The sequence below is a fragment of the Hibiscus syriacus genome, unplaced genomic scaffold (assembly GCF_006381635.1).
Source record: "Hibiscus syriacus cultivar Baekdansim isolate YM2019G1 unplaced genomic scaffold, ASM638163v2 tig00008013_pilon, whole genome shotgun sequence".
NCBI classification, from domain to species: Eukaryota; Viridiplantae; Streptophyta; class Magnoliopsida; order Malvales; family Malvaceae; genus Hibiscus; species Hibiscus syriacus.
In genome coordinates this window covers 1,002,436-1,028,071 of record NW_024062150.1, presented here as the reverse complement: position 1 = coordinate 1,028,071, position 25,636 = coordinate 1,002,436, and the positions used below count along the sequence as shown (strand labels likewise).

At 35.4% G+C, this 25,636-nt stretch overlaps 2 protein-coding genes and 1 long non-coding RNA gene across 4 annotated transcripts; 2 read left to right on the top strand and 1 right to left on the bottom strand.

Moving 5' to 3' along the window:
• Nucleotides 1–7,864: 7,864 nt before the first annotated feature.
• LOC120201939 lies at nt 7,865–9,088 on the top strand. The gene has a single exon (XM_039202452.1). The coding sequence runs from the start codon at nt 7,865–7,867 to the stop codon at nt 9,086–9,088; it is 1,224 nt and encodes a 407-aa protein (XP_039058383.1).
• Nucleotides 9,089–12,995: 3,907 nt separating this feature from the next.
• Nucleotides 12,996–13,684, top strand: LOC120201802. Its single transcript, XR_005523677.1, has 3 exons — nt 12,996–13,071; nt 13,297–13,416; nt 13,507–13,684. It is a non-coding gene; the product is annotated as an uncharacterized LOC120201802 (long non-coding RNA).
• Nucleotides 13,685–23,732: 10,048 nt separating this feature from the next.
• On the bottom strand, nt 23,733–25,407 carry LOC120201774 (phylloplanin-like). 2 transcript variants are annotated; one of them, XM_039202316.1, is made up of 3 exons: nt 25,371–25,407; nt 25,025–25,205; nt 23,733–24,170 (listed from the first exon to the last, which is right to left on the bottom strand). In XM_039202316.1, exons 2-3 carry the CDS (start codon nt 25,194–25,196, stop codon nt 23,890–23,892), a joined length of 453 nt encoding a protein of 150 aa, XP_039058247.1. In that variant the 5' UTR covers nt 25,197–25,205; nt 25,371–25,407; the 3' UTR covers nt 23,733–23,889. The 2 variants fall into 2 exon arrangements, with proteins under 2 accessions (XP_039058247.1, XP_039058246.1); XM_039202315.1 differs by lacking the exon at nt 25,371–25,407 and having other exon boundaries at nt 25,025–25,214.
• Between the last annotated feature and the right edge of the window lie 229 nt (nt 25,408–25,636).

Genomic DNA, 25,636 nt, shown 5'->3' with positions numbered 1-25,636 from the left:
CTGCTCCGTCCACGAGTCGGGGGACGATGGTGCTGTGTCGGTGAACGTCTCTGTCGACGTTGCGGAAAGGTCTGCCCTCGTGCATCCTCGGGAAGCAGAAACGATTTCTCGTTACTGTTGAACCACTCATAATAACCGTCAGCAACACTCAAGATGTCAAGTAAAATGGGCTCTCTACGGGGAAGGCGCCGATGTCGATCCTCCCACAATACGACCCACTCATGATGTCTCACCAGTCAATCTGTATATGTCTTGCCGCATCTATCTAAGCTATGCAACTCGTCCATATTGCGAGGTGCTTCTGGAATTGGTTGAAAACAACCAAACTGCCGGAGCACATGATCAGTAGAGTGCCACTCGACGGTCGCATAACAGATCAGATGAACCATCGCCATCCAAACATCTGATGGGCCCCTCAACTCAGGTGGGATCACCGCCCTCACATCATCAGTACAATATGACACCCATTCAAACTAAAACAAATATTATATAATTTTTTATCAAAATAATAATCTAATTATATAACTATAATCTAAAATCGATTTTTAAACATTAAAATTCATACCTGTGTGCCAGCCTTCTGATCGATTAACACCCTAATTTTTTCTAAATCATCATGTAGCTCCTGATGATTTTTCCTATCAGTAGACCACCTATTCAAGGAAAAAAAATCATTATACGCTGTATAAAATTATTAATATACAAAATCAATTTTATAATTACCTTAGAAGTAGTGGAAATATGAATGGGTTCTTCACAACGGGACATAAAAGGGGCAATCGATACTATGCCCAAGACTGCAGTAGCTGAGACATCCGCCGGTAGCATTACGTCTGTAGTTAGTGGCTCCACACATCTCCCTATACAACAAAGCCAAAACTGTCGAGCCCCAACTAAATGATCCGGCTAGACGAAAGTCGCAACCACATGCAGTGAACTAGGTTGCGCGTTTTGTCTGGCATCAGCAACCCTCCTATCAACTAAAGTATGCATGCTCGTGCATACATCTTAACTTCATCCTCAGAGGCGTCTGCGCTCAACTCCCGAAAATTGACATATAACCAATTTAACGATATCCTACCTCCGTTAAAACTTTCCGGGACACGTCCTAGATTATCCCGACACAAAGTAGTCCAGGAACCCTGCGAGATCCCTGATACCACATCTCCATTCACCGGAAGCCCTAGGTGCATAACAAAATCCTCAAGTGTAATCGTGCACTCTCCGCAAGGAAGATGAAATGTGTGGGTCTCCGGCCTCCACTACTCTACTAAGGTAGAAATAAGGTCTGGTTATATCTTACAGTGACCCTGATATCTACCTATGTAACCAAATCCAACATTTACTAAATACGACAAGACACAACTAGATCTCACTAACTTAAGATTCCTAATAAAAGGATCTAATACACGGTCCTTCTCCTAAAATTAAATAATTACACAAATTAATTCTTAATCTAATAATCATGCATTAAATAAATCAACAAATTATTACAAATAATTTAAATTAAATTAAAATGTTAAAATGTTACCGTATCAGCAAAGTGTTGAGATATATGATTTCCATCTAAGCGAAGTAGACTGCCTTCTATTATATATCTGTAAAAAAATTATATTAGTAAAATATTAAATAAAGTAAAATGCTTAAATAAATTAAATACATAATATTAAAAATATTATAAAATATATCTTAAATAGAGATAATATTTGAGAGAATTTGAGATAATATGGTGTGATGAGAGTAATAGAGGATCGATGTATTTATAGGGATGATTGGGGTAATTAAAGGTATAGCGCGCCCCCTGCACCGCGCTATACCCCACATGTTAGATAAATAGATATAGTGCGGATCAGAGGCAACGTTATACCCACGTGTAAGCCATGTCAGTGTGTAGCGCGATACAGGGGGCGCGCTATACCCCACGTGACGCCAAATCAACTTATAACGCGGGACAAAGAGCACGCTTTACTGCTACAGGTGTTAAATCAAAAAATATAATCTAATCAGTATTAAATCGATAAATATACCAATCACCAATGATATATTTCATTGAATATCACTATCCATCCGATGAAGTGGGGGCAACTAATGATATATAATTAATTTCAACATAGATGGAAGGTGAAGTAAAATCCAGAGATGGTGACTATTCACTATTTGAGTTGGTAAGCTATATATATAGACGGACAGTCAAAGACAGAATGGCCTATATCTGTTGCATGATGTTATCAAAATGTTAAGAAAATGAATAATTATTACATTATTTTTAATATTTTGAGGTAATTATAGTATAATATTTATACTGAAAATTTTCGTAATTTGTTAATAATACATACACATTATATAAATGTTGCTATCGAACCTAAGATTTTAAGGAGATGAATATTTTTTTTATAATCAAATTCACTTAATAAATTCAACAATTACTACATTATAAGCATTCAAAACTATTAAAAGGTTTATATAATAAATATCTAAAGTATATTATTTTTTTAGGTAAGTATTTAAAGCATTTTGGTCAAAATAAATACTAAAGTTATCTTCTTCTTATCAACTATTTAAAAAAAAATTATCAAAATAAGTACATAAAGTATTAATTTTTTCATCTTATTATTTAAATTATTAATTAATTAATGTCATATATCAAACTTTTTAAAATTTAGATAAAAAAATTGAATAGTTTAAGTACATATTCTAACATAAAATATTTTAGATATTGTTTTAACTATAAAATAGCTTTAGATATTTATTTCAATTAAAAAAGACATTAAATATTTAAATAAAAATATACTTTAAATATTTATTTGTGATATAAACCATCTTAAATAACCCTAATCAATTCGTGACCAAATTTAGAAGTAAAAATATCAAGTAAAAACCGACCACTCTTCTATTATGCAGGAAGTTTTATAGTACAACATCTTTAATATATAGTTAAAAAATATGTTAGTGATTTTATTATTATTTAAATAATAAAATCTGTAAAAAATTTAACTAAAATATTATTATTTTTTTACCGATTTTGTTATTATTGAACGTTTTACCTAATTTGATATTATATCCAGTAAAATACTATTTAAAATATTAATTTTCTACCGAATATATTACCAAACCCGATAAAATGCCTAATAATAATAAAATCGATAGAAGTAATAATTTTTTAATAATTTTATTATTTAAATAATAACAAAATCAATAATATTTTTCATCTGTATATTAAGACTACCAGACGTATTCTCGCCTGTTACCATCCCTAATTAATGATAGAAAAGAAGGAAACTACACTATTCTTAGCTTACAGCCTTACGCAGCTAAGCATATTTTCTACTTCTAATTCTAAACCCAACCTTTTTTGGCCTCTCATTTTTCTGCGTTTTAGCTGAGCTTTCCCCCATTTCAAGCGAAAGGAAAAATAACTGAAGGGAGGATCAAATCTATCTGTCTTTTTCTTGGTTCGACCGCTTTGATTTCTCATATCACCCTACGAATCTGGTGTTTCTGATCTTACTTTTTCCATTGCTTTTAATTGCATTTGATCTCTGTTTGATTGTTTATATATGCTTGAGATGTCTATCTACCTTAGGTTCCCAACTTCCACTTCATTTTGGTACTTTAATCTGCTTCATACTTTTCTTTTCTAACAAGGATTTTTTGGGGTTTCAACGTTTTATTGATTAAATGTTTGTTATTAGTGCTATTATAAAATTATTTTTCTGAATCTTCGTGGTAATTGTTTCAACATTGGATTGAAAACTGTAATTCGATCGTTGAAAAAAATTTGGGGGTTTTCTTGACTTTTACATATTTAAGTAAGATAGTGTTAATTTGTCTTAAAATCCTATTAAGTAACTAACTATGCTTCTTAGTACCCCTCAATTCTCTAGCGTTTTCATAGTTCCTCATAGCTTCGGCTATAGATGATTACTTGAGGTCATGTCCTTCTTTTAGATCCCATAGGGCGTATAGGGGGAGGGCTCGACAGAGTGGTGCCAAGAAGACTAGACTTAGAGTTTGTTCGTTGAATGTAGGCACATTAAATGCTAGGCTGCTGGAGTTGACCGACGTACTTAGTAATAGGAAAATTGATTTTGCATGTATTCAGGAGACTAGGTGGAAAGGGGCTCGCGCCAGAGAGTGTAATGGGTACAAGTTGTGGTATTCAGCGTAGATAACGCTAGAAATGAGGTGGGTATCTTGGTATCCTCTAGACTCAAGGAAAATGTAGTTGAAGTTTGTAGATATCGGGATAGGATCATGATGATTAAGGTTATTATAGAAGCAGAAGTGGTGAATGTCCTTTCAGTGTACGCCCCACACGTTGGCCTAGGGGATAGGGAAAAACGTTGTTTCTGGAATCAGTTAGATGATGTACTTAGGAGCATTCCAGAGGACCAAAGAGTTTTCATAGGGGGAGACTTCAATGGCCATATAGGTAGTGCAACTGACGGGTACGACGGTGTTCATGGGGGTTTCGGTTTTGGTAGTAGGAATGAGGAGGGGCGTACGTTGCTTGAATTTGCTACTGCACATGATATGGTGGTCACTAATCCTTCTTTAAAAAGAGAGATGTGAACTTGATTACGTTCCATAGCAGGGGATATTGTACACAAATCGACTACATTCTGGTTCGAAATCGGGATCGATGGTCTTGCATTGACTGTAAGGTGTTCCCTGAATAGGCATGTGCATCACAACACAAATTGTTGGTTTTGGTATTCCACGTACGCCGCGGGCGGAGCACTCATAGGAGGGATAAACTTGATAAACCTATGATCCTTTGGAAGCACTTACATAGAGCGACAGCTGATGACTTTAGGAGTAAGGTTTTGTCTAATACAAGTTTTGGAACTACAAAATTAAATAATGCAGATATGTTATGGAAAAATATGGAAAATTCTATTAGAGATGTGGGCAAAAACACTCTTGGGTTGTCGACAGGGAAGGTCAAGGAACATAAAGAATCGTGGTGGTGGAACGAAGAAGTCCAAACTAAGGTGAAGAGAAAACAAACTTGCTTCAAGGAGTTTCTACAATGCAATGACGACGAAGAAAGATCGAGAGCTAAACAAAGATACAAGGACCCAAATCGGGAAGCCAAGAAAACAGTGGCTAAAGCAAAGAATAAAGCATACGAGGAAATGTACAAGAGATTAGACACCAATGAAGGACAAAACGACATATTCAGGCTTGCAAAATCCAGGGAAAATAGGAAAAAGGATCTAGGTAGCATTAGGTTTATTAAGGACAACAATGATGTTCTTTTAGTTAAAGATCATGATATTAAGAGGGTTTGGGGTAGTTACTTCTTTGGCTTGTTTAATAATGGTGTCTCTCCCTGTAGAGATAATATCGTTGATGGGTCAGCCGACCATCATACTACGGCCAATGACTGCCCTACAAGTAGGATTGAGTTTGAGGAAGTCAAAATGGCTCTTAGAAAGATGGGGAGGGACAAAGTTATCGGTCAAGATCAAATTCCTATCACTGTGTGGTTGACCCTAGGAGAAGAGGGAATTAAGTGGTTGACCAACATCTTTAATATTATTTTAGAGATTGCCAAGATGCCAGAGGAGTGGAGAGAGTCTACGGTGATACCAATCTATAAGAATAAAGGAGATCCCCAACGTTGTGGCAACTACAGAGGTATTAAACTACTCAGCCATACCATGAAGCTATGGAAAGGGTAATAGAGGCTAGGTTGAGACAGGTTACTAGGGTTTCAGAAAACCAATTTGGCTTTATGCCAGACAGGTCTACTACGGAGGCGATTCATCTACTTCGACGACTTATGGAGAAATATAGGGAAAAAAATAGTGATCTTCACATGGCGTTCATTGACCTTGAGAAGACGTATGACATCGTTCCCCGCGATACGATCTGGAAGACCTTGGAAACGAGACGGATCCCAACTGCTTATATCCGGGTGATTCGTGATATGTACTGTAGATCTACTACTACCGTCAGGACTACAGTTGGCGACACCAAGGTATTCCCGGTGGAAATCGGACTCCACCAGGGGTCGGCTCTTAGCCCTTACATCTATTGTGCGACACCAGACGGTGTTCCATGGTGTATGTTTTTCGCTGACGACATTGTCCTAATTGCTGAAATAAAAACTGAGTTGAATAGTAGACTTGCTACCTGGAAGACTGCTTTGGAAGAAAAATGTTTAAGGATCAATATTGAAAAGACAAATTATGTATGTTCAAACTTCAATGGAAACCAAAACGATGAAGATGTAGAAGTATGCATAGAAGGACACATTATCCCCTCAAATGATTGTTTCAAGTACATAGGGTCTATGATACATAAAGATGGGGGTGTAGATGAAGACGTTACACACCGTATAAAGGCGGGATGGCTAAAGTGGAGGGCTGCTACTGGAGTTTTGTGTGACAAGAAGGTGCCTCTAAAACTAAAGGAAAAATTTTATAGAATGGCAATAAGACCAGCGCTGCTGTATGGATCAGAATGTTGGGCAATCAAGAAGGATCACGTAAGGAGGATGGAGGCCGCATAAATGAGAATGCTTCGATGGACATGTGGTAGGACTCTATGGGACATGACACCTAACTCTGCTACTAGGATGTACTTGGGGGTGGTTCATGTATCCGAAAAATTGAGGGAGGGAAGACTACGGTGGTTTGGGCATGTCCTTAGGCGACAACCGTCGGATGCGGTCAGGAGGGTAGAGTCGATTACAGTCGACGGTGTCAGAAGGAGAGGACGACCAAGACGGAAGTGGGAAGACTGCTTGAGATCTGATTTGAAGGAATTAACCCTTACCGAGGACATGACCTCCGATAGGAAAGTATGGAGACTTAAGACCAGGGTAGTTAAGTAGTGCGGTTCACAGTCATAGGGTGTAACATCTCTGTCTTCTTTTTAATGTCTTTGTAGTACTTTCCATGACTTCTACTTTATACATGTTTCTGTCATTGAAATGTATGAAGGCTTAGAACTAGGGTATCAGAGTAGTGTTGTCTTAGTTTAAAAATTAACTCATTTGAATTTATTCATCCTCGTAGCTTGCTATTATTGACTTCTGTATATCATTTCTATTCATGTTTCCTCTTTTTAAATTTAGCTGGGTCTTACATTTTCAGTCTATATGCAGAGATTTCTATGTAGGAAATTATTTGCAGGGAATTATTTACATGGATTACTCCCCATTACAGACGCACATATCAAGAATGCATATGAAGACTGTTCATCTATGTATTTATTTATTTATTTATACATGCATTTGTATCTTATCTTTATTTTTAATTTTCTGACTGCTGGAAGTCTTCCACGGAAGCTACTCTCAACTTGGCGTTAGGATCAGCCTACTACTCTACCTTTCCTTACCTTATTGCATATGAAAATCAGAGTTTTGTTGTTGTTGTAATTCTAAATCCAAGAAATATGTTGAAAACATCAACAGACCCTAGTCAAAGCAAATAGATTTAATGAAAGACCCTGACAAGAGCGCCAGCTCAGCAAGTCAGAAGAGCCTCTCTGTTAGCATATTGGCGGTGGGATAAGTGGCAGGTGCTTTGATGAAAAATGGGTTAAGCTTGCGTTTGTGAATTACTATATGATTTCACTTTGTTTAGTGTGTAGGCAGGTCAGTCTTCCACGTGCCCCTGGGTACTGTCTCCCTTTCAGTCCTTTCCCTTTTCAATGCCATTTTTTCAATTACACTCTCTGGCTCTCTTTTTCCCCTCTTTTGTTTGTATTCTTCTTCCACTTTCTCCCTATCTCTTTCTTTTGCAGAAGAAAAAAAGTTCATATCTTTGATATGAAAAGAGAGCAATACCAGTGAGGAGCGAAGATTTTTAGAGATATTCTTCTTCTTTTTGGTTTTGAAGTTGAAGATATGATGGAAGGAATCAAAGGAGGAGTTGGTGTTTGGGATGACGATATGGGAGATGGAATGCAATGCAGCAATCATCCTTATAGAAATAACCCAGGTGGTATCTGTGCTTTTTGCCTTCAAGAAAAGCTTGGCAAGTTGGTCTCATCCTCTCTACCCATTCGTGCCCCACCTTCTTATTCTTCCCATCCTCCTTTTAGATCTGGCACTGCTCCCATTTCCACCGTTGGCGGCGTCGGTGTTATTACTTCTACTTCTTCTCTGTCTATTGTTCGTCCCACGTCAACCAGGAATGATAATGGTAACAATAATAGTAGTCATTATGAAGAATGTTATACAAGGAAGGCAGTGATTCCTTTCCTGTTGCCGAAGAAGAAGAAGAAGACGGTGGTTGCGTCATCAGATCATCCTTATCATCACGGTGATAATATTGCTTTCAAGAGAAGCAAGTCAAATTCAGCTTCCATTAGAGGCCGGTTCTTGGATGGTGACCATGGTGGGGACTTCAGCCCTAGAAAAAGAACCGGTTTTTGGTCATTTCTCTACCTTTCTTCCAAGACGCATGTTACGAAAAAGCTAGATAAAGTTGCCTCCGTAGCACCACCACCTGCCGCCGTCTCAACGCTGGCGGCAGCCGCAACTGGAGGAGCTTCTTCATCTGGTTCTATCGTGAAGCCGAAGGAGAAAAGCATAAGTTCATCTAGGAAAGGAGGCATTGTTGTAATAGAAGACGGCGATATCCCCCATAACGAAGCAACTCCCTCAGCTGATTTGTCGTTCGAGCGGAAGGTTTCGAGATCCAGGTCCGTCGGCTGCGGAAGCCGGAGCTTCTCAGGCGATTTCCTTGAGAGGATCTCGACCGGGCTCGGAGACTGCACTCTGAGAAGAGTCGAGTCCCAAAGAGAAGGCAAACCAAAAGCTCCCACCGTCGTCGGCGCACCGTCCGCAATGAAAGTAAGGGTCAAATGCGGTGGCATTTTCAGCGGTTTCATCATCACTTCATCGTCCTCGTCGTCGTCATCGTATTGGGTATCTTCTTCAGCGGATGATCGCAACATCAATGGGAGGAGTACTAAGAGCCGTGGATGGGCGTTTGCTAGTCCCATGAGAGCTTTAGCCAAGCCTTCCTCCGGTAAGAAAGATAACAGCACCGTCATTAGAGAATCCGACAACAAAAACACAACCCCAAATCTCTCCGGCATTCCATCATTGTTATTTGTTAGCCGTTAGAAGCTAAAAAGTGAAACTTGCCGGCCATTGGTTCCGGTTTTATTTTCCCTGTTTATGATCTTTTCTTAGAGAGACTATTCCTTTACACCCTTGTTCTTGCTTAATTGTTCCTACTGGTTTTCACATACATCTGCAAATAATTTTATTTTGAACTGTTAATCCGTGATTTCGTTTTTCCCTGATGATATTTGTTATATTCTTAATTACTACAAACACAGTGGGACTGGAAATACTATAGAAGAAGAATTGTTCAAGTGGTTTAAATGCAGAAGATATACTTGATGATTTGTTTTTTTCCCTTCATCACATGGATCTACATGGTTATTTGGTCTTAAGACATATGCATGCCCCTTATATAAGGCTTTTTGACAAAAAAACAAATCATCCTATTAAAAAATTACTACCTATCAAACATCATTTCCTAATTATTTTTCGATCTAACATATTTTTTCAGTAGAGATAATGAGGTGCGTAGCATGAGTAGCGTCTTAACCGAGGGGAGGGGAGGGAAGGCGCGTCCAATGAAAGGTACCTTCCATAGGTTTTATGAATGGTGGTCTTAGGGAACGCTTCTATATTGAGTGGCACATAGTAAGGAATACGCCTCGCCTCCCATGCATGGCGGTTTTAGGTTTAAGATTTTATGTTAAAGTGATTTTAGGGTTTTGTAATTGATTTTTGAGTTTTGTAGTAGTTTATGGTGATATATTTATATGGTTTAGGGGTTTTAAAGAAATTTAGGATTAAATTCATTAAAAAAATTGGGTTTTTTATAAATAATTTTTTCTTTTCTTTTTTATTAAAAATGAATTATTTATTATTATTAAAAAATTAAAAAAAACCGTGGATGCTTAAAAAGTATAATTGAGAAAATGTTATATATATTTTTTTACCGAAAAAAATTCTTAAGCACTAAAATATTTTTCGAGATATAATTTGGACACTTATTTTTATATTAAGCCTAAGTTTTTTCTTGAAAATATATCTTCCAAAAAAGAATAAATTACGTATTTAGTACTTAAAATTTTACTTTTGGTATGTTTTAGTACAGGAACTTTCAATTTTTATAAAATTATACATAAAATTTAATTTTTGTTTCATTTTAGTACCTTAACAGTAAAGCTGATGTGGCATTTTTTCAATTATTTTCTTAAAATTTAAATTATTATTTAAATTATTTATAATTAATTTTATTCCATTAATAAGGAAGTGAAATAGAACAAAGGGAAAATCTCCTAAAAAGAGGCCTACCAAGAATCAAACCTAGGTTACCCTGGGGTAAAACGGGTGCCCAACCATCTAGGCTAAGAATGCCATTGCCATTAATTTGCTAAAGTTTGTATTTAACTTATATAAATTGTAACTATAAAATAAAAGAAATTTATTAGATCTATTATTCGAACTTAAAACGTCTCACAAAAATATTCAAACATTTAACCAATATAAAAATTGATATAATACACACCAAATTATTATTTAACTTAATTAATATTTATTTACTAATTTTTAATTTTTTTAAAAAATTAATTTAAATATTAAATAAATACATACATATAATTTTAAACTACTTATGTTAGAATATAATTTTTAATATTTATTTATTTTCAAAATAATTTAAAACATATATTCTATTATAATAAATATCATAAATTTAATTTTTAAAATAAATTAATATTAATATTATAAAATATATAAATATTTATTTTATTATTTTATTTTAAATTGAAAATGATAAATTATTTAATTTTAATTTAATATTTATAAAAGTTAAACAATAATTTTAGTATGTATTATATCAATTCTTATATTAGTTAAATGTTTGAATATTTTTGTGAGATGTTTTAAGTTCAAATAATAGATATAATAAATTTCTTTTATTTTATAGTTACAGTTTATATAAGTTACATACAAACTTCACCAAATTAGCAATGACATGCCTAGCCTAGATGGTTGGGTGCCCATTTTACCCCCAAGGGAACCCAAGTTCAATTGCTGCTAGCCTTCTTTTAGGAGATTTTCCCTTTCTTCTATTTCTAATGTTACCGCCTTATTAGTTGAATAAAATTAATTAAAAAATAATATAAATAATAATTTAAAATTTAAGAAAATAATTTTAAAAAAAATACTACGTCAGCTCTGTTAAGTTTTTAACAACATGATACTAAAATGAAATAAAAATTAAACTTTAGGTATGATTTTGTAAAAATTTAAAGTTTAGGTACTAAAATGTACAAAAAGTAAAACTTTAGGTACTAACTGCGTTGTTTACCTAAAAAATTGTTTTTATTGAGTAAATCATAACCGACCATCCCCAACCAACACCCTACTATGCAGGGACTGAGCCATAATTAAATATTGGCAAGGGCCGAAATATTAGACTATTTAAGAAAAATATAAAGAGTTATTAGGTATTTAAACTCGAAATTCAGCATGAACCAAGCGACCTTAATGATTAAGGTATTGTTGTTATCCTTGAGGTCCCGAGTTCAAGCACGTATGTAGGGGTATGAGCGTTCATTGTCAAATAGCTAAAAATCTTTGTATATATATTACATTGTATTCACCCTAAATTAAAAAAAAAACCTCAAAAGACAACTTCTAATTTGTCTAATATTTAAACTTACAATGACTTAAATTGTAATTATACCAAAAATTTGAGAACACAAACTTATTATTATTTAGTTCGACCCTTATTGATTAAATATTTAATAAAATTTTATACCTTTTAAATTTAAATTTATATAAACCAAAATACTATTAAACTAAAATTATATTGAATATATAAATTTTAACAGGGTTGGCTCCCTTGTCGCTAAGGTGGAATATACATCTCATGATTTTCATAATTGATTAGATTCAACATAATCATTTATTTAAGGGTAAGGTATAGTAATGGTCACTGAACTTTTCTAAAGCTTTTATTTAGGTTCTCCTAACTTTTAAAACTTGCAATACAGTCCCTCAACATTTAATCTGTTTACAATATGGTCCCCCAACAGTTACATCATGGACCATATTGCAAACGGACTAAATGTTGAGGGATCATATTGCAAACGAACCAAATGTTGGGGGGATTATATTACAAGTTTTAAAAATTGGGGACCTAAATGAAAGCTTTAGAAAAGTTCAATGACCATTACTATACTTTACCCTAAAAATAATTCGGCCGGATGAAATTTAATATTTATGCCATGTTTGATAATTGTTGAAAAAAATATTATTTTAGTGATTTATTGTTGTTAAACGTGTGGTAATTTTAAAAATATTTTATTTTATTTTTTAGAAATAAAAAATTATAGGTAAATTGTTACACATTAATTCAATTTATAATTGATAATTTAAATTTTATTTTGATTATAATGGTAGAAGATTAATTGATGATTAAATTTATCTATAAAAAAATTATTGTGAGATAAGAATTTAATATTGACGACCAAATTTATTTTCTCTATAAACACGCAGTGTGTCTTAATCTCTATATTTACAAAAGGATGATTATTTTAGAGGAATATAACACCTCTTGTTTTGAAGTTTGGTTTGGAATGATTCCACTTAGGGAGAGAAATAATAGTCCAAATTTTTTCATATTTTTCAAATTAGATTATTATTTTATTCTCTTATAACATATATAATTTTTAGATTGTATTTGATATTATCTCTTCAATTAACGTTTATTTAGTTATCTCGTTAACCTAAATTTATTTTAGACCATCTGATTGATTCTCTTGCAACTTCAAAGTTAGAACAAAAGCGAGCACTCAGATTGCCACTTGAAAACCAAGCAGTGAAACTAACTAGACTTGTTGCACGAGAAGAAGAAAAGGTTTATATTTCTTTCAAAAGTTATCTCTACACCCAAGGAAGACTAAGAAATCATATTGAGCTTGATCCTGTTAAAAATTGCAGAACTCCTTGCCTGTTAATCTTTTAAAAAGGATGACCGCTTGAGAGAATGTCTAAGATCTCTGAAGCTAGCTTAAAAGGTAACCAATTTCTTAACTCGTTGTTTTCGTACCTAATCGAACTAAAGAACGATTGGCTATATGTGTTGTAATTTGCTCCATGAGTGACCATGTGAATTGAAATGTAACTCCAGAAACCAGATTACGACACTAAATTTGCAGGCCTAAAGTGCATTTCCCTTTCATGTACTGGATCGAGTGTATGTTACTTTAAGCAACATGACTCCCTGATTATTTTGAGTCCAGGATGGCAATGACAGAGTTAAAAGGGCATTCCAAACCCTGTTGATTTATATCAGAAACGTCGCAAAGAGTCCCGATGAGGAAAAGTTCAGGAAGATCCGACTTGGTAACCCGAAGTTCCAGGTAAGGTGACTTAATCCGATGGAACCACATCGAGACCTTCTCTGTGCTTTTCTTATTTATTTCGTGACGATGAACTTTAATTCAATTCAGGAAAGGGTTGGGAACTTGAAAGGAGGGATTGAGTTCCTCGAGCTTTGCGGATTCGAGAGAAGTGAAGGGAACAAGTTCTTGGTTTCCCCTCGTGATAAAGTTGATATACGGCTGCTTAACTATGCTGGTTCTTTTGTTAAATTCTGCAATGACAAATCCCTTCTTCGGTCTTCTTGAAAAGCTGAAAGAAGATGAGAGTTGTAGTGAATATATGATGTATACAGTGTCCACAAATGAATTAAGGATTAGAATGTTGTGCATCCGAATATTTTTAAGAGTTTACTGGTGTGTGTTCTCCATCTTTTTTGGTTACAATCGAATGCGAAATTAATGACAACAGTCACTAAGCCACACGTTGGCTTCCACGCACATTGCGTGGACCATCCAGCTCCAAAATTTCATGCAATTCGCTCGGTGCCTCAGGGAGTAAGTGAAAGCCACGGGTGACTCTGGAAAGTCTTGTTTCAAACGAGTATAGGCCGAACTTATCGACCAATCTAAAAACATAATTGTTTTTAACAATTAAATCATACTATAACAACCATTAACTATAATGACAACCACAACTATCACCACAATAACAATTTAGTAATATATATACCTTCATAATCAGCATGTAAAGAACAATACACAAACTGCGTCAACCAACTCCACTATTGGTACGCATTGAATGCATTACTCCGTACTTTTTATATTTTTTTATTAATATAATACTTTTTATATTTGAATAATACATTTTAAACGGTCTGGCTGGGTCAACTCCGCTATTCCAATTTAATTTTCAACGCATTAATTTAAAAATAGGGTAAAGTATAGTAATGATTACTGAACTTTTCTAAAGCTTTCATTTAGGTCTCCCAACTTTTAAAACTTGCAATACAGTCCCCCAACATTTATTCCGTTTGCGATATGGTCCACAACAGTTACGTCGGGGACCATATTACAAATGGACTAAATGTTGAGGGACCCTATTGCAAACGAACTAAATGTTGGGGGGATTATATTGCAAGTTTTAAAAGTTGAGGGACCTAAATGAAAGCTTTAGAAAAGTTCAGTGACCATTACTATACTTTACCCTTTATTTAATTCTTTATTATTATTAAATTTTAAAATATAATTTCTTTATTTCAACGACGTTTTCACTCAAAAATTATGCTAACAATAAATAATTACTTGTTAGACATCATTTTTCTAAATATTACCGATCTAGCACCCTTTCTGACAATGTGATAATAAAGCACGTTTCAGGAGACGAACCATGCAGAAGTGGACAAAAGACGTGTTACAGAAAGTGAGCATTCTTAGGGTTCTGTTCGAGCTGACGCCACAATAGAAAAGCGCGAATGATGAAGCGCGAATGATGAAGCGCGTCTTCACTAGGTTTTCTGACACGAGGGGAAGGCGAGAGTCATGAGGTGCACTTTCCATTATTCCCCTTCAATTATTGCCTCCACCATTATTACCCTAACTATCCTGACCAATACTCCTCCCCCTCCCCCATATAAATACCTCTATGAATTCAAATATCAAATCACACCAAAATTACTTCACATTATTCCTTCTATCAATTCCTTCTATCAAGCTAAGTAGATTTTGTTACAGTTTTTAGAAGGTAAAATTATTATTTTTATTATATTATATTTATTTCATATTTAATTATTTGATCAAATTTTATTGTACTACTTATTTTTTATTAATTTTTATAATTATAAAATGGAAGACGGGATCATATCTCAAGATATTGTCGATAAGTTAACAATATTAAATTGTGTTATTTAAATTATTAAGAATATATTTTTTAATTTTTTAGTATTAGTTTATATTTTAATTCGTATATTATTTATTTAATTGAGAATGATCATTTATTAGAAACAATTATTTGTTTTTACAGATATAAGACTCTCAATCTTTCAAACTATCAAACTCTCAAAATGAAGCGTATTTCAACTATTGTTTACTATAATGGAGAAATTCGAGAAGATGAAATTGACGTTGTCTTCGCATCAAATCATTATGTCACCTTATCCTTCAAGAGAAACATCACTCTTGAGGAGTTGATTACTAAAGTTTCAAGGAAGGTTCATGTTGAGAGTACTAGAATATTGTCCTCACTTCAGTACAAATTTCCAACCGCACTAATTTCGTTAACTTATACAACATTCATACTCTCCACGTTGGATCCATAGGCATGATAGTATAATATCCACCATGAGATGTCATAAAACCTTGCGGTGGCATCTGAACTGGATGTGATGGCATTAGAAACGATTGTGGTGCCATCTGAAATGGTTGCGGTGCCATCTGAACCGTCGGTGTACCCATGTATAGTGGCGGGTTGAGAATGTAAACCAGTGTAGATGATGGCTGCTATGATGGTTTTGGTGCTACAAATGAGGATGAGCGGAAGCATCTGCTCTCCATCCACAAGTCGAGGGGACGATGATGCTGTGACGATTGACGCTTTCCTCGGCGCCAATGAATGCTCCCTCATCGTGCTTCCTCGAAAAGTAAGAATGATTTCTCGTTCGTGTTGAACCACTGATAGTAGTCAGCCACAACCGAATAATGATCCACATAAATCGGCTCCCTAGGGGGAATGCTTCACCAGCTCATTGACATCCTTTTTTCCCCATATATCGACGTTATGCATATTGTCGAGATTCCTAAGTGCTTCAGGAATATATTGTACGGAACCAAATTGGCGGAGCACGCTATCAGTAGGATGCCATTTGATAATAGCATAACATATCAGAAGGACCACCACCATCCATACATCTAATGAGTCACTCAAGTGAGGTGGGATGCAAAGCCTCATTTCTTGAGTACAATAAGAAGTCCATTGAAACTAAAAATATATATATAATTCTTATCAAAATAATATTCTAATTATATAATGACAATTAAAACTAAATATATATATAATTCTTATCAAAATAATATTTTAATTATATAATGACAATTAAAGGTAAATAATAAAATTTAAATACATACCTCTGTACTAGCCTTCTGATCAATGAGTAGCCGAATTTCTTCCAATTCGTCTGGTATATCACAATGATTTTTCCTAGTACATGACCACCTATTCAATGTAAAAAAATATTTCATTATATACTCAAAAAAATTATTTATATACAAACTCAGTATTGATATTTCCTCAACAATAACGGGAAGACCGATAGATTATGTGATACCACACCCATGACTGGAGAAGAAATGTCAAAACTACGGAGCCCTAACTGAGTGAGTCGGCAATGTGAAAATCATCGAGGTGACACAACCATATACAATGAACTTGGTTGCGAGATTTGTCGGGCATCAAGATCCCTCCTATGAGTTGTAATATGCAAGCCCAGACAAATATTTTAGCCTCTTCCTCATAACAATCTTCACTCAAATGTTAAAAATTTGTAACCAACCATGTTAATGGTATTCTACTACCGTTGAATTTATGTGGGATATCTCCAAGATACACATTGCACAAGGAATGCCAATCACCATCCGCCACACCAGAAAAAACATCCCCGTCTACCGGATGCCCCAAAATGTATGGAAACATCCTCCAGCATAATAGTGCACTCCCTACATGGAAGATGAAATATGTGTGGGACTAGTCTCCATCTCTCAATCAGTGCAGAAATAAGATTGGTTTCAAGGTTACAGTGCCTTTCATATTTCACTATGTAACCGAATACAACCTCGGCTAAATACAGTCAAACAAGACTCAGTATATCTAACTTAGTGTTACGAATAAATATATATATAATATACAATCAATACCCTAATTAAATAAATAGTATAAAAATTAAAATATAAACTAATGCTAAATATATAAATAAATTAAATATTCACAATAGTTAAAATAACATAATTTAAAATTAGTATCGTATCGATAAAATGACTAGATATGATTCCCATATAAACTCAACAATCTACCTTCCATTTTATAACTGTAAAAAGTAATAAAAAATTAGTATAGTAAATTATAATAAAATAACAAACTTAAATGATTATAATATAATAAAAAAAATATCTTCTAAAAACGATAACAAAACCTACTTAAAGCTTGATAGAATGATTGATAAAACGAAGAATGAGAGTATTTTTGAGTGGTTTGAGGGTTGTATGAAGGGGTATTTTATAAGGGGAGGGGGACCGGTCGTCCAATTTTTTCCCAAATCGGTTATACTATACGGTTTTTAAATATCTGATCCGGTTTAAAAAACCAGTTTTTCCCAAATTCAGTTTCGGATATTTTTTTACGCAAAATCAGATATTCGGATTTTTTGTTCACCATTATACGAGACTCTCAAACTTTTTTTTTTAAAAAAAGAAACTTGAGAAGCCCTGAAATAAGCCCATCAACTTGAGCATACATTTGTAATTTCAATATTTCAATATGATTAATATATTTTTAATATAGAATTGATGTCAAATCATAGTTTTGTGAAAGTACTTGTATTTCTCCTAATCGGTTGTCCACTAGATGTGGTGCTTCTTGCCCAATATATTCACACGATTCTCACACTAAAAGGGTTACTCGTATCTTTCTGTAAATTAATAGAGTAAGACTTATATTTAATTTTATCAAGATAATAATCTAGTTTTCTTTCATACATAGGTTTAAGTACTATTGTGGACTGTGATAGGTAGATCCATCAATATATTATTATTCTGAAAGTATGATCTTACATAAGTTCACAATAGGATCCAACAATATATTATTATCTGAAAGTATGATCTTTCATACATAGGATCTAGTATTTCACAATTATGCATATTTGTATTACTGAAATCTTATATTTAGTACTTTTTATATAGTTTCTACTATCAATATACTTACGTGTATATCATTATGGACTTTATTGAGTGGATTTTACCTACTATGTAATTTATTTAAAGTAACATATGAGTTGGGTCTAGAGGTCATATGATTTTTTTTTGTCTGAAATGAGTATTTACTTATTAAATAAACTTAATTACCAAGTATTCTTCAACTATTAAACTAACAATAAAATCTAATTATTAATTAAAATTTTAATGAATATCTAACGTATTCTTCAATGCTCCAACCGACGCATTCATTGGGTCAGCTGCGAGAACGTGTTTTAGCTGAAATCCTCGGGTGGCCTTGGGCTGGTAGATATAAGATTAAAGAACAGGGCATTCCTTCATAGACGGATATGGAGATCTAGTATGGAAAAGAGTAGTCTTTGGGTCAAGATTCTTAGTGCAAAGTACGAGAACTTGTATTCCTCGTTATTATTAGTGAATATTGGCTCTTCCAATAAATCTTGGGCGTGGAAAAATATCGCTAAATCTTAGGGCATTTGTAAGGTATGACTCATAAATATATCGGTAAAGGGGCGCGGTACGGTACATGGTTAATTTTGTAATTATGTACCAGGGTTTTCTATTATAAATAGAGATGTAAACTAAATCTATTATCATTGAATAAAAATTTTCTAGCACCACCTAGGCACCGAGGACGTAAGCATATTACCGAACCTCGTTAAAATTCTTGTGTTCTTTCGTTCACTTTGCCCGATTTATCAACAATTGGTATCAGATGTCAGGAGCAAAATTCGAAGTTGCGAAATTCGATGGTTTGGGTAACTTCGGATTATAGCAAACGAGGGTGAAGGATCTGTTGGCGTAGCAGGGGATCCTGAAGGCTTTGCGACCTACAAAGCCGGCGTCGATGGAGGAGGAAGATTGGGAAGAATTGCAACAACGAGCGGCAGGAACCATACGATTATGCTTGGCGGACGAGGTTATGTATCACGTCATGCATCTATCGTCTCCAGACAAAATTTGGAGGAAGTTGGAAAGTCAGTTTATGTCCAAATCCTTAATGACAAAATTGTATCTAAAGCAGCGGCTGTATGGGCTGAAGATGCAGGAAGATCATGATTTGGCGCAATACGTGAATGTCTTCAATCAAATCGTTTCTGATTTGGCTCGGCTTGATGTAAAAATTGAGGATGAAGACAGAGCGATGATTTTGTTGTGTTCGTTGCCTCCCTCTTACGAACACATGGTGACTACTCTTACTTATGGGAAAGAGACTATCAACGTTGAGGAGATTACTACAGCCTTGTTGGCTCACAACCAGCAGAAGCAGAATGCAGGGGAAAACTCTCAAGCTGATAACTTATATGTCAAGGGTAATCGAGACCGTAGACGGAAGCCAGAGAAGGCAGGGTCAGGCAAGCGGAATTCCAGATCCAAATCTAGGGATAAGAAGACAATTCACTGTTACAAGTGAAAGGAGGCGGGACATATGAAGCGAGACTGTCCAAAGTTGAAAAAGCAGACTGATGAGAAGCGTGATGTTTCATCCAAGTCTGTGAACGTGGTCGAGGATGACAATTCTGATTGCAGTGAGGGTGATATGCTTTCTATTTCAACGACTCAATTGACGGATACGTGGATTCTTGATTCTGGATGTTCTTATCACATCACGCCAAATAGGGAATGGTTTTCGACATACAGGTCGGTTAATTCTGGTTCTGTTTATTTGGGTGATGAACGATGTTTCAATATTGTTGGTATTGGTGATGTCAGAATTAAGATGTATGATGGCTCTGTTCGGACGTTGAGTGGTGTTCGATATATCCTAGATTTGAAGAAGAATTTGATTTCTTTGGGCACTTTGCACAAGAATGGTTTTATCCCTAAGGCTGATGAGGATAGGGAAACTATTCGGATTGTTAAAGGTGCTTTGACTGTTATGAAAGGAAAGATGACTGCAGGAAATATTTATAGATTGTTAGGGATTACCGTTGCAGGTAGAGTTCATTCTGCTGAATCCTGTGATGATACTACAAAACTGTGGCATATGCGTCTTGCTCATCTTAGTGAACGTGGTATGAAAGAAATACACAAAAGAAATCTGTTGCATGGTGTCAAAAGTTGTAAGCTCGATTTTTGCAAGTATTGTGTTCTTGGTAAACAGACTAAAGTCCGTTTCAAGACTGCGAAGCACACAACTCAAGGGATTCTTGATTATGTGCATTCTGATGTATGGGGGCCTTCCACGACATCGTCTTTGGGTGGATCTAGGTATTATGTTACTTTTATTGATGATTTTTCATGGAAATTTTGGGTGTATTTTTTGAAACAGAAATCTGAAGTTTTTGAGAAGTTCAAGCTGTGGAGAGGAGAGGTGGAAAACCAAACATGATGAAAAATCAAGTGTTTGTGGTCTGACAATGGTACGGAGTACACAGATTCACAGTTCTTACACTTATGTAAGGAGCACGGGATTAAGAGACATTTTACAGTGCGCAAGACACCACAACAGAATGGTGTTGCAGAACGGATGAACAGGTCGTTGAATGAAAGAGCCAGATGTTTGCGATTGAATGCGGGGCTTCCAAACACTTCTGGGCCGAGGCTGTTAACATGGCGTATTATCTTATCAACAAATCGCCAAGGGCATCATTGGCTGGGAAAGTTACAGAAGAGGTATGGACTGGTCATGATGTTATTTTTGATAACTTACGGATTTTTGGTTGTCATGCTTATGTGCATGTACCTGCTGATGAGAGATCCAAACTTGATGCAAAATCGAAGGAGTGCATTTTTCTGGGTTACAAGAAAGGTGTCAAAGGATTCAAGTTTTGGGATCCAGTTACAAAGAAAATTGTGATCAGTAGAGATGTTGTTTTTGATGAACAATCCATGTTGCAACAGAAGAAAGACACGACAGTGGTGGATTTCGAGCACTTTCCAGTTGAGAAACCAGAAACGTATCAACCGACTTCTGGTGGTTCCACTACGGATGATTTGCAGGATTATAGTCTCGCCATAGACAGGGTGAGACGGACGAATATAAAGCCTCCGAGTAGATTGGGTTTTGAAGACTTGGTCTCTTTTGCACTTATTGTTAGCAGTGATGATCCAGTTACTTTTCATGATGCTGTTACTAGTCAGGAAAACGACAAGTGGATGGCAGCCATGGTTGAGGAGATGGAGTCTTTGAATCACAATCGTACATGGGAGTTGGTTCCCCTTCCTGAGGATAAAAAGCCGATTGGTTGCAAATGGGTGTATAAGAAGAAACCAGCACTAACAGAAAAAGAGGGGGAGAAGTTCAAGGCTCGTTTGGTAGCAAAGGGTTTTTCACAGCAGAAAGGAGTTGATTATGATGAAATCTTTTCTCCTGTGGTCAGACACACTTCAATCCGAGCAGTACTTGCATTGGTGGCCAGTTGGGATTTGCATTTAGAGTAGATGGATGTTAAAATTGCTTTTTTGCATGGTGATTTAGAGGAGCAGATCTACATGCGGCAACCTGAAGGTTTCACTCAACCTGGAAACGAGCATTTAGTTTGCAGATTGAAGAAATCTTTGTACGGGTTGAAACAGTCTCCGAGACAGTGGTATAAACGGTTTGACTCCTATATGATCAAGATTGGCTACAACCGATGTGAGTATGATTGTTGTGTCTATGTTAAGAGCCTTGATGATGGTTCTTTTATTTTTCTATTACTGTATGTTGATGATATGTTGATTGCTACGAAGAACATGGATGATGTTATCGGTTTGAAAACTTTATTGAGTCAGGAATTTGATATGAAAGATTTAGGTGCTGCAAAGAAAATTCTTGAAATGGAAATTTGCAGGGACAGAGACTCAAGGAAACTGTGGCTATCTCAACGGGGTTATGTTAAAAAAATGCTAGAAAGGTTTGCGATGAGTAGCGCAAAACCAGTTAGCACTCCATTGGCGAACCACTTTAAGCTCTCATCAGAACAGTGCCCTAAGACAGATAAGGAAGCTAAAGATATGGCAAAGGTTCCGTATTCTAATGTTGTTGGCTGCTTGATGTATGCAATGGTATGTACTCGTCTTGATTTAGCTCATGTTGTTAGTCAAGTTTGTAAGTACATGTCTAAACCTGGTAAGCAACATTGGGAAGCAGTCAAGTGGATCTTTCGGTACTTAAAGGGTACTGTGGGACATGGAATTGTTTTTGGTAGTCAACGAGATAATCCTTTGGTTGTAGGATATGTGGATTCAGATTATGCAGGTGACTTGGATAATAGAAGATATACGACAGGGTATGTTTTTACTCTTGGTAGAGGACATATTTGTTGGAAGTCTACTGTTCAATCTGTTGTGGCACTATCTACAATTGAAGCTGAGTACATGGCAGCGGCTGAAGCTGCAAAAGAAGCTTTATGGCTCACTGGTTTAGTGAAAGAGTTGGGTGTTCAGCAAGGTGCGACATCAAAGTGCTATTCACTTAGCTAAGAATCAAGTATATCGTGTTAGAACTAAGCACATTGATGTACGTTTTCACAAGATCAGAGAGTTGGTTGCATCTGGAGAGATTTTGTTTCAGAAGGTACACAGTGATGAGAATGCCGCTGATATGTTCACCAAGCTAGTTACAACAGACAAGTTCAAGCATTGCTTGGACTTGTTGAATGTTTCAAGTTGTTAAAGAAGTAAGGTAACCCAACCCACATTGAATGTTTTCTAAGGGGTAGGATATTCGCCAAGGTGGAGATTTGTAAGGTATGGCTCATAAATATACCGGTAAAGAGGATAGGGGATGGAGCGGAGTGAGCGAAGCGAACATCAACTGTCCTTACAAAGAAAGTCTTGTAGAGGGGGTTACGATTATGCGGGTTGGGGGTGCGGGGGCTGCGCCCCCGCGGTACGTTACAGGGTTAATTTTGTAATTATGTACCAGGGTTTTCTATTATAAATAGAGATGTAACCTAAACCTATTATTATTGAATAAAAATTTTCTAGCGCCGCCTAGGCACCGAGGACGTAAGCACATTACCGAACCTCGTTAAAATTCTTGTGTTCTTTCGTTTACTTTGCCCGATTTATCAACAGCATTCCTCTTTATTATCATTGGATTGGCGATAGTACTTTAACGAACGCCTTTCCAAGAATATATGTTTTTCTCATAATTTTTCTCATTTCGTTTATCGGATAAAGCATGTCCTTATGTAGGACTCTACGTACATTTCGCAATTCAATGTTTGATTATGCATACATGAATGACATGAATAAGAGTAGAAATGAGTACATGAATCTCAATAAACATACTAATATACCTAGTCATCCACTATATGAGAAGTTTATGTATTACAACGCAATTAAAACAAATATTTATTACTTGAAACATAATAGAATTACACTGGAACTTTATATACGTGACACAGGTAAATTTTATTAGGAATCACAAATATCGTTACAACCATACATTTTACAACTACAATACTATATCATAAACCAATTATATGCCAACAATAATCATATGATAAAGAGCGACCTTACGGGGGGCATTAACATTTGAGAAACCATCATCTTATTTATCACTAGTTCAATTGATGTTCTCCTTCTTGTTTTCAAGTTCGGTTATGGTCGTAAAAGCCCAAATCCGACTGGAACGATGTTGGTGATGTTCAAGAGTCCTATAAGGGTGTTTCCGACGAGTTGTAAGTTCGAAAACAATCCCCCGACCGATGGGAGCGAGGCATTGCAGTTGGAGAGTGGAGTCTTGACGGCTAAGTTGCAATTGTTGAGCAGTGAAGGGACAAGAAACTGCAATGGATCCAATAAGATGGAAAATATGCCATTTCCATTTGTTGTTGAACTCGACACCACGATTCCACCGCACTGAAGTTGCACCAATGCACCTGAAACAAATACATTAGATGATACTAACTTCAGCTTTTGAATCTTATCATTTGTAATCATTTTCCAGGGAAACAGGTCAAAATTATGACTTTAGACTTTTCATTATGCTCACATTTGGAATTTAGTAGTTATAATTTACTTTATGATTTCATCACTTAGTTCACATAGTTAATATCGTTATCTATCCTGAGTAACAAATAACGTTAGTAATGGAAGTCAAGGAATAAAGTTATTTCAAATCAAAGTAGAGGGATTTATTCTCAGATTTGAACATAGTAGACGGACCAATGGGAAAATACGAGAGTTAATTGCATCATATAATCCTTATTTTAAATTGGTCTTTTCACTTTTGAATATTCCAATTTCATCCCTAACGACGACTTTCATTCTAAATTAGTCTTTAAACTTTTGAATATTCTAATTTCATCCTTTAACTATGTCCCTTTTTCTAAATTTGTCCCAAACTTTTGAATATTCTAATTTCATCCCCAAATTCATCCAACTATGTAATTAGTTTCAACCATAGCTTAATCTAAAATTTGTTATTTTTTCAAGCATATAATAATATAACTTGGTCTAATGATTTTATTAACAATGAGTGTGATATGCGTATAGTTTGGGATGAAATTGGAATATTCAAAAAGTTTAGGGACTAATTTAGAAGGAAGGTCATAGTTTGAGGATGAAATTGAAATATTCAAAAGTTAAAGGACTAATTTAGAATGATAATCATAGTTTAAGGATTAAATTGAAACATTTAAAATGTTAGAGACCAATTTAAAATAAGTGTCATATGTTAAGAGCATATGATGCAATTAATTCAAAATATGACCATAGAAAAGTAGAAAGTTACTAGGGAAAACTGGGGTTGCGGTGCCGTTTGCACCCATGTTGCCATCGAGAGAGCAAAAGAGAGTCCCTTGGATCTTAATCAAGCCAAGGAGGCCGCTAACGAGTCCACCGAGTTGAGCTTCAGCCATTGGAGCTGCCAATGCCATTGCAGCAACCAAGACACAAACAAACATGAGGGTTTTCATTGCCATTGCTTTGGGTTAATTGACTCTCTTAAATCAATGAAGATGATGATTCACTTGCTGTTATTTTGTTGGAAACCCTAGTGGTATTTATAGGAAACTTAGAGGCCAAGTTGGTGCAAACAATTTTCACACAAGTTGAGGGCTTCACTATCAGCGCCACGCACGCCACCACTGTAGGCTTCACCTAAGTTGGGGCCAAAGCTTGCCCCCTACACTCCGGCCTTTGTTTAGGGTTTAGGTTATACATTCTGGAAAAAGTTTAGTTTTGGAAAACTGAATTTACAAAACTGAATTTACAAAGCAACGTGAAAGTGTCTTGAGAATTTTATTTTGTTTTTTTAATAGCATATAATATAATATATTTTTAAATTCTTTATTAATTATTGACAATACACACATACCCATCAAAATGCATAAATCCAAATACA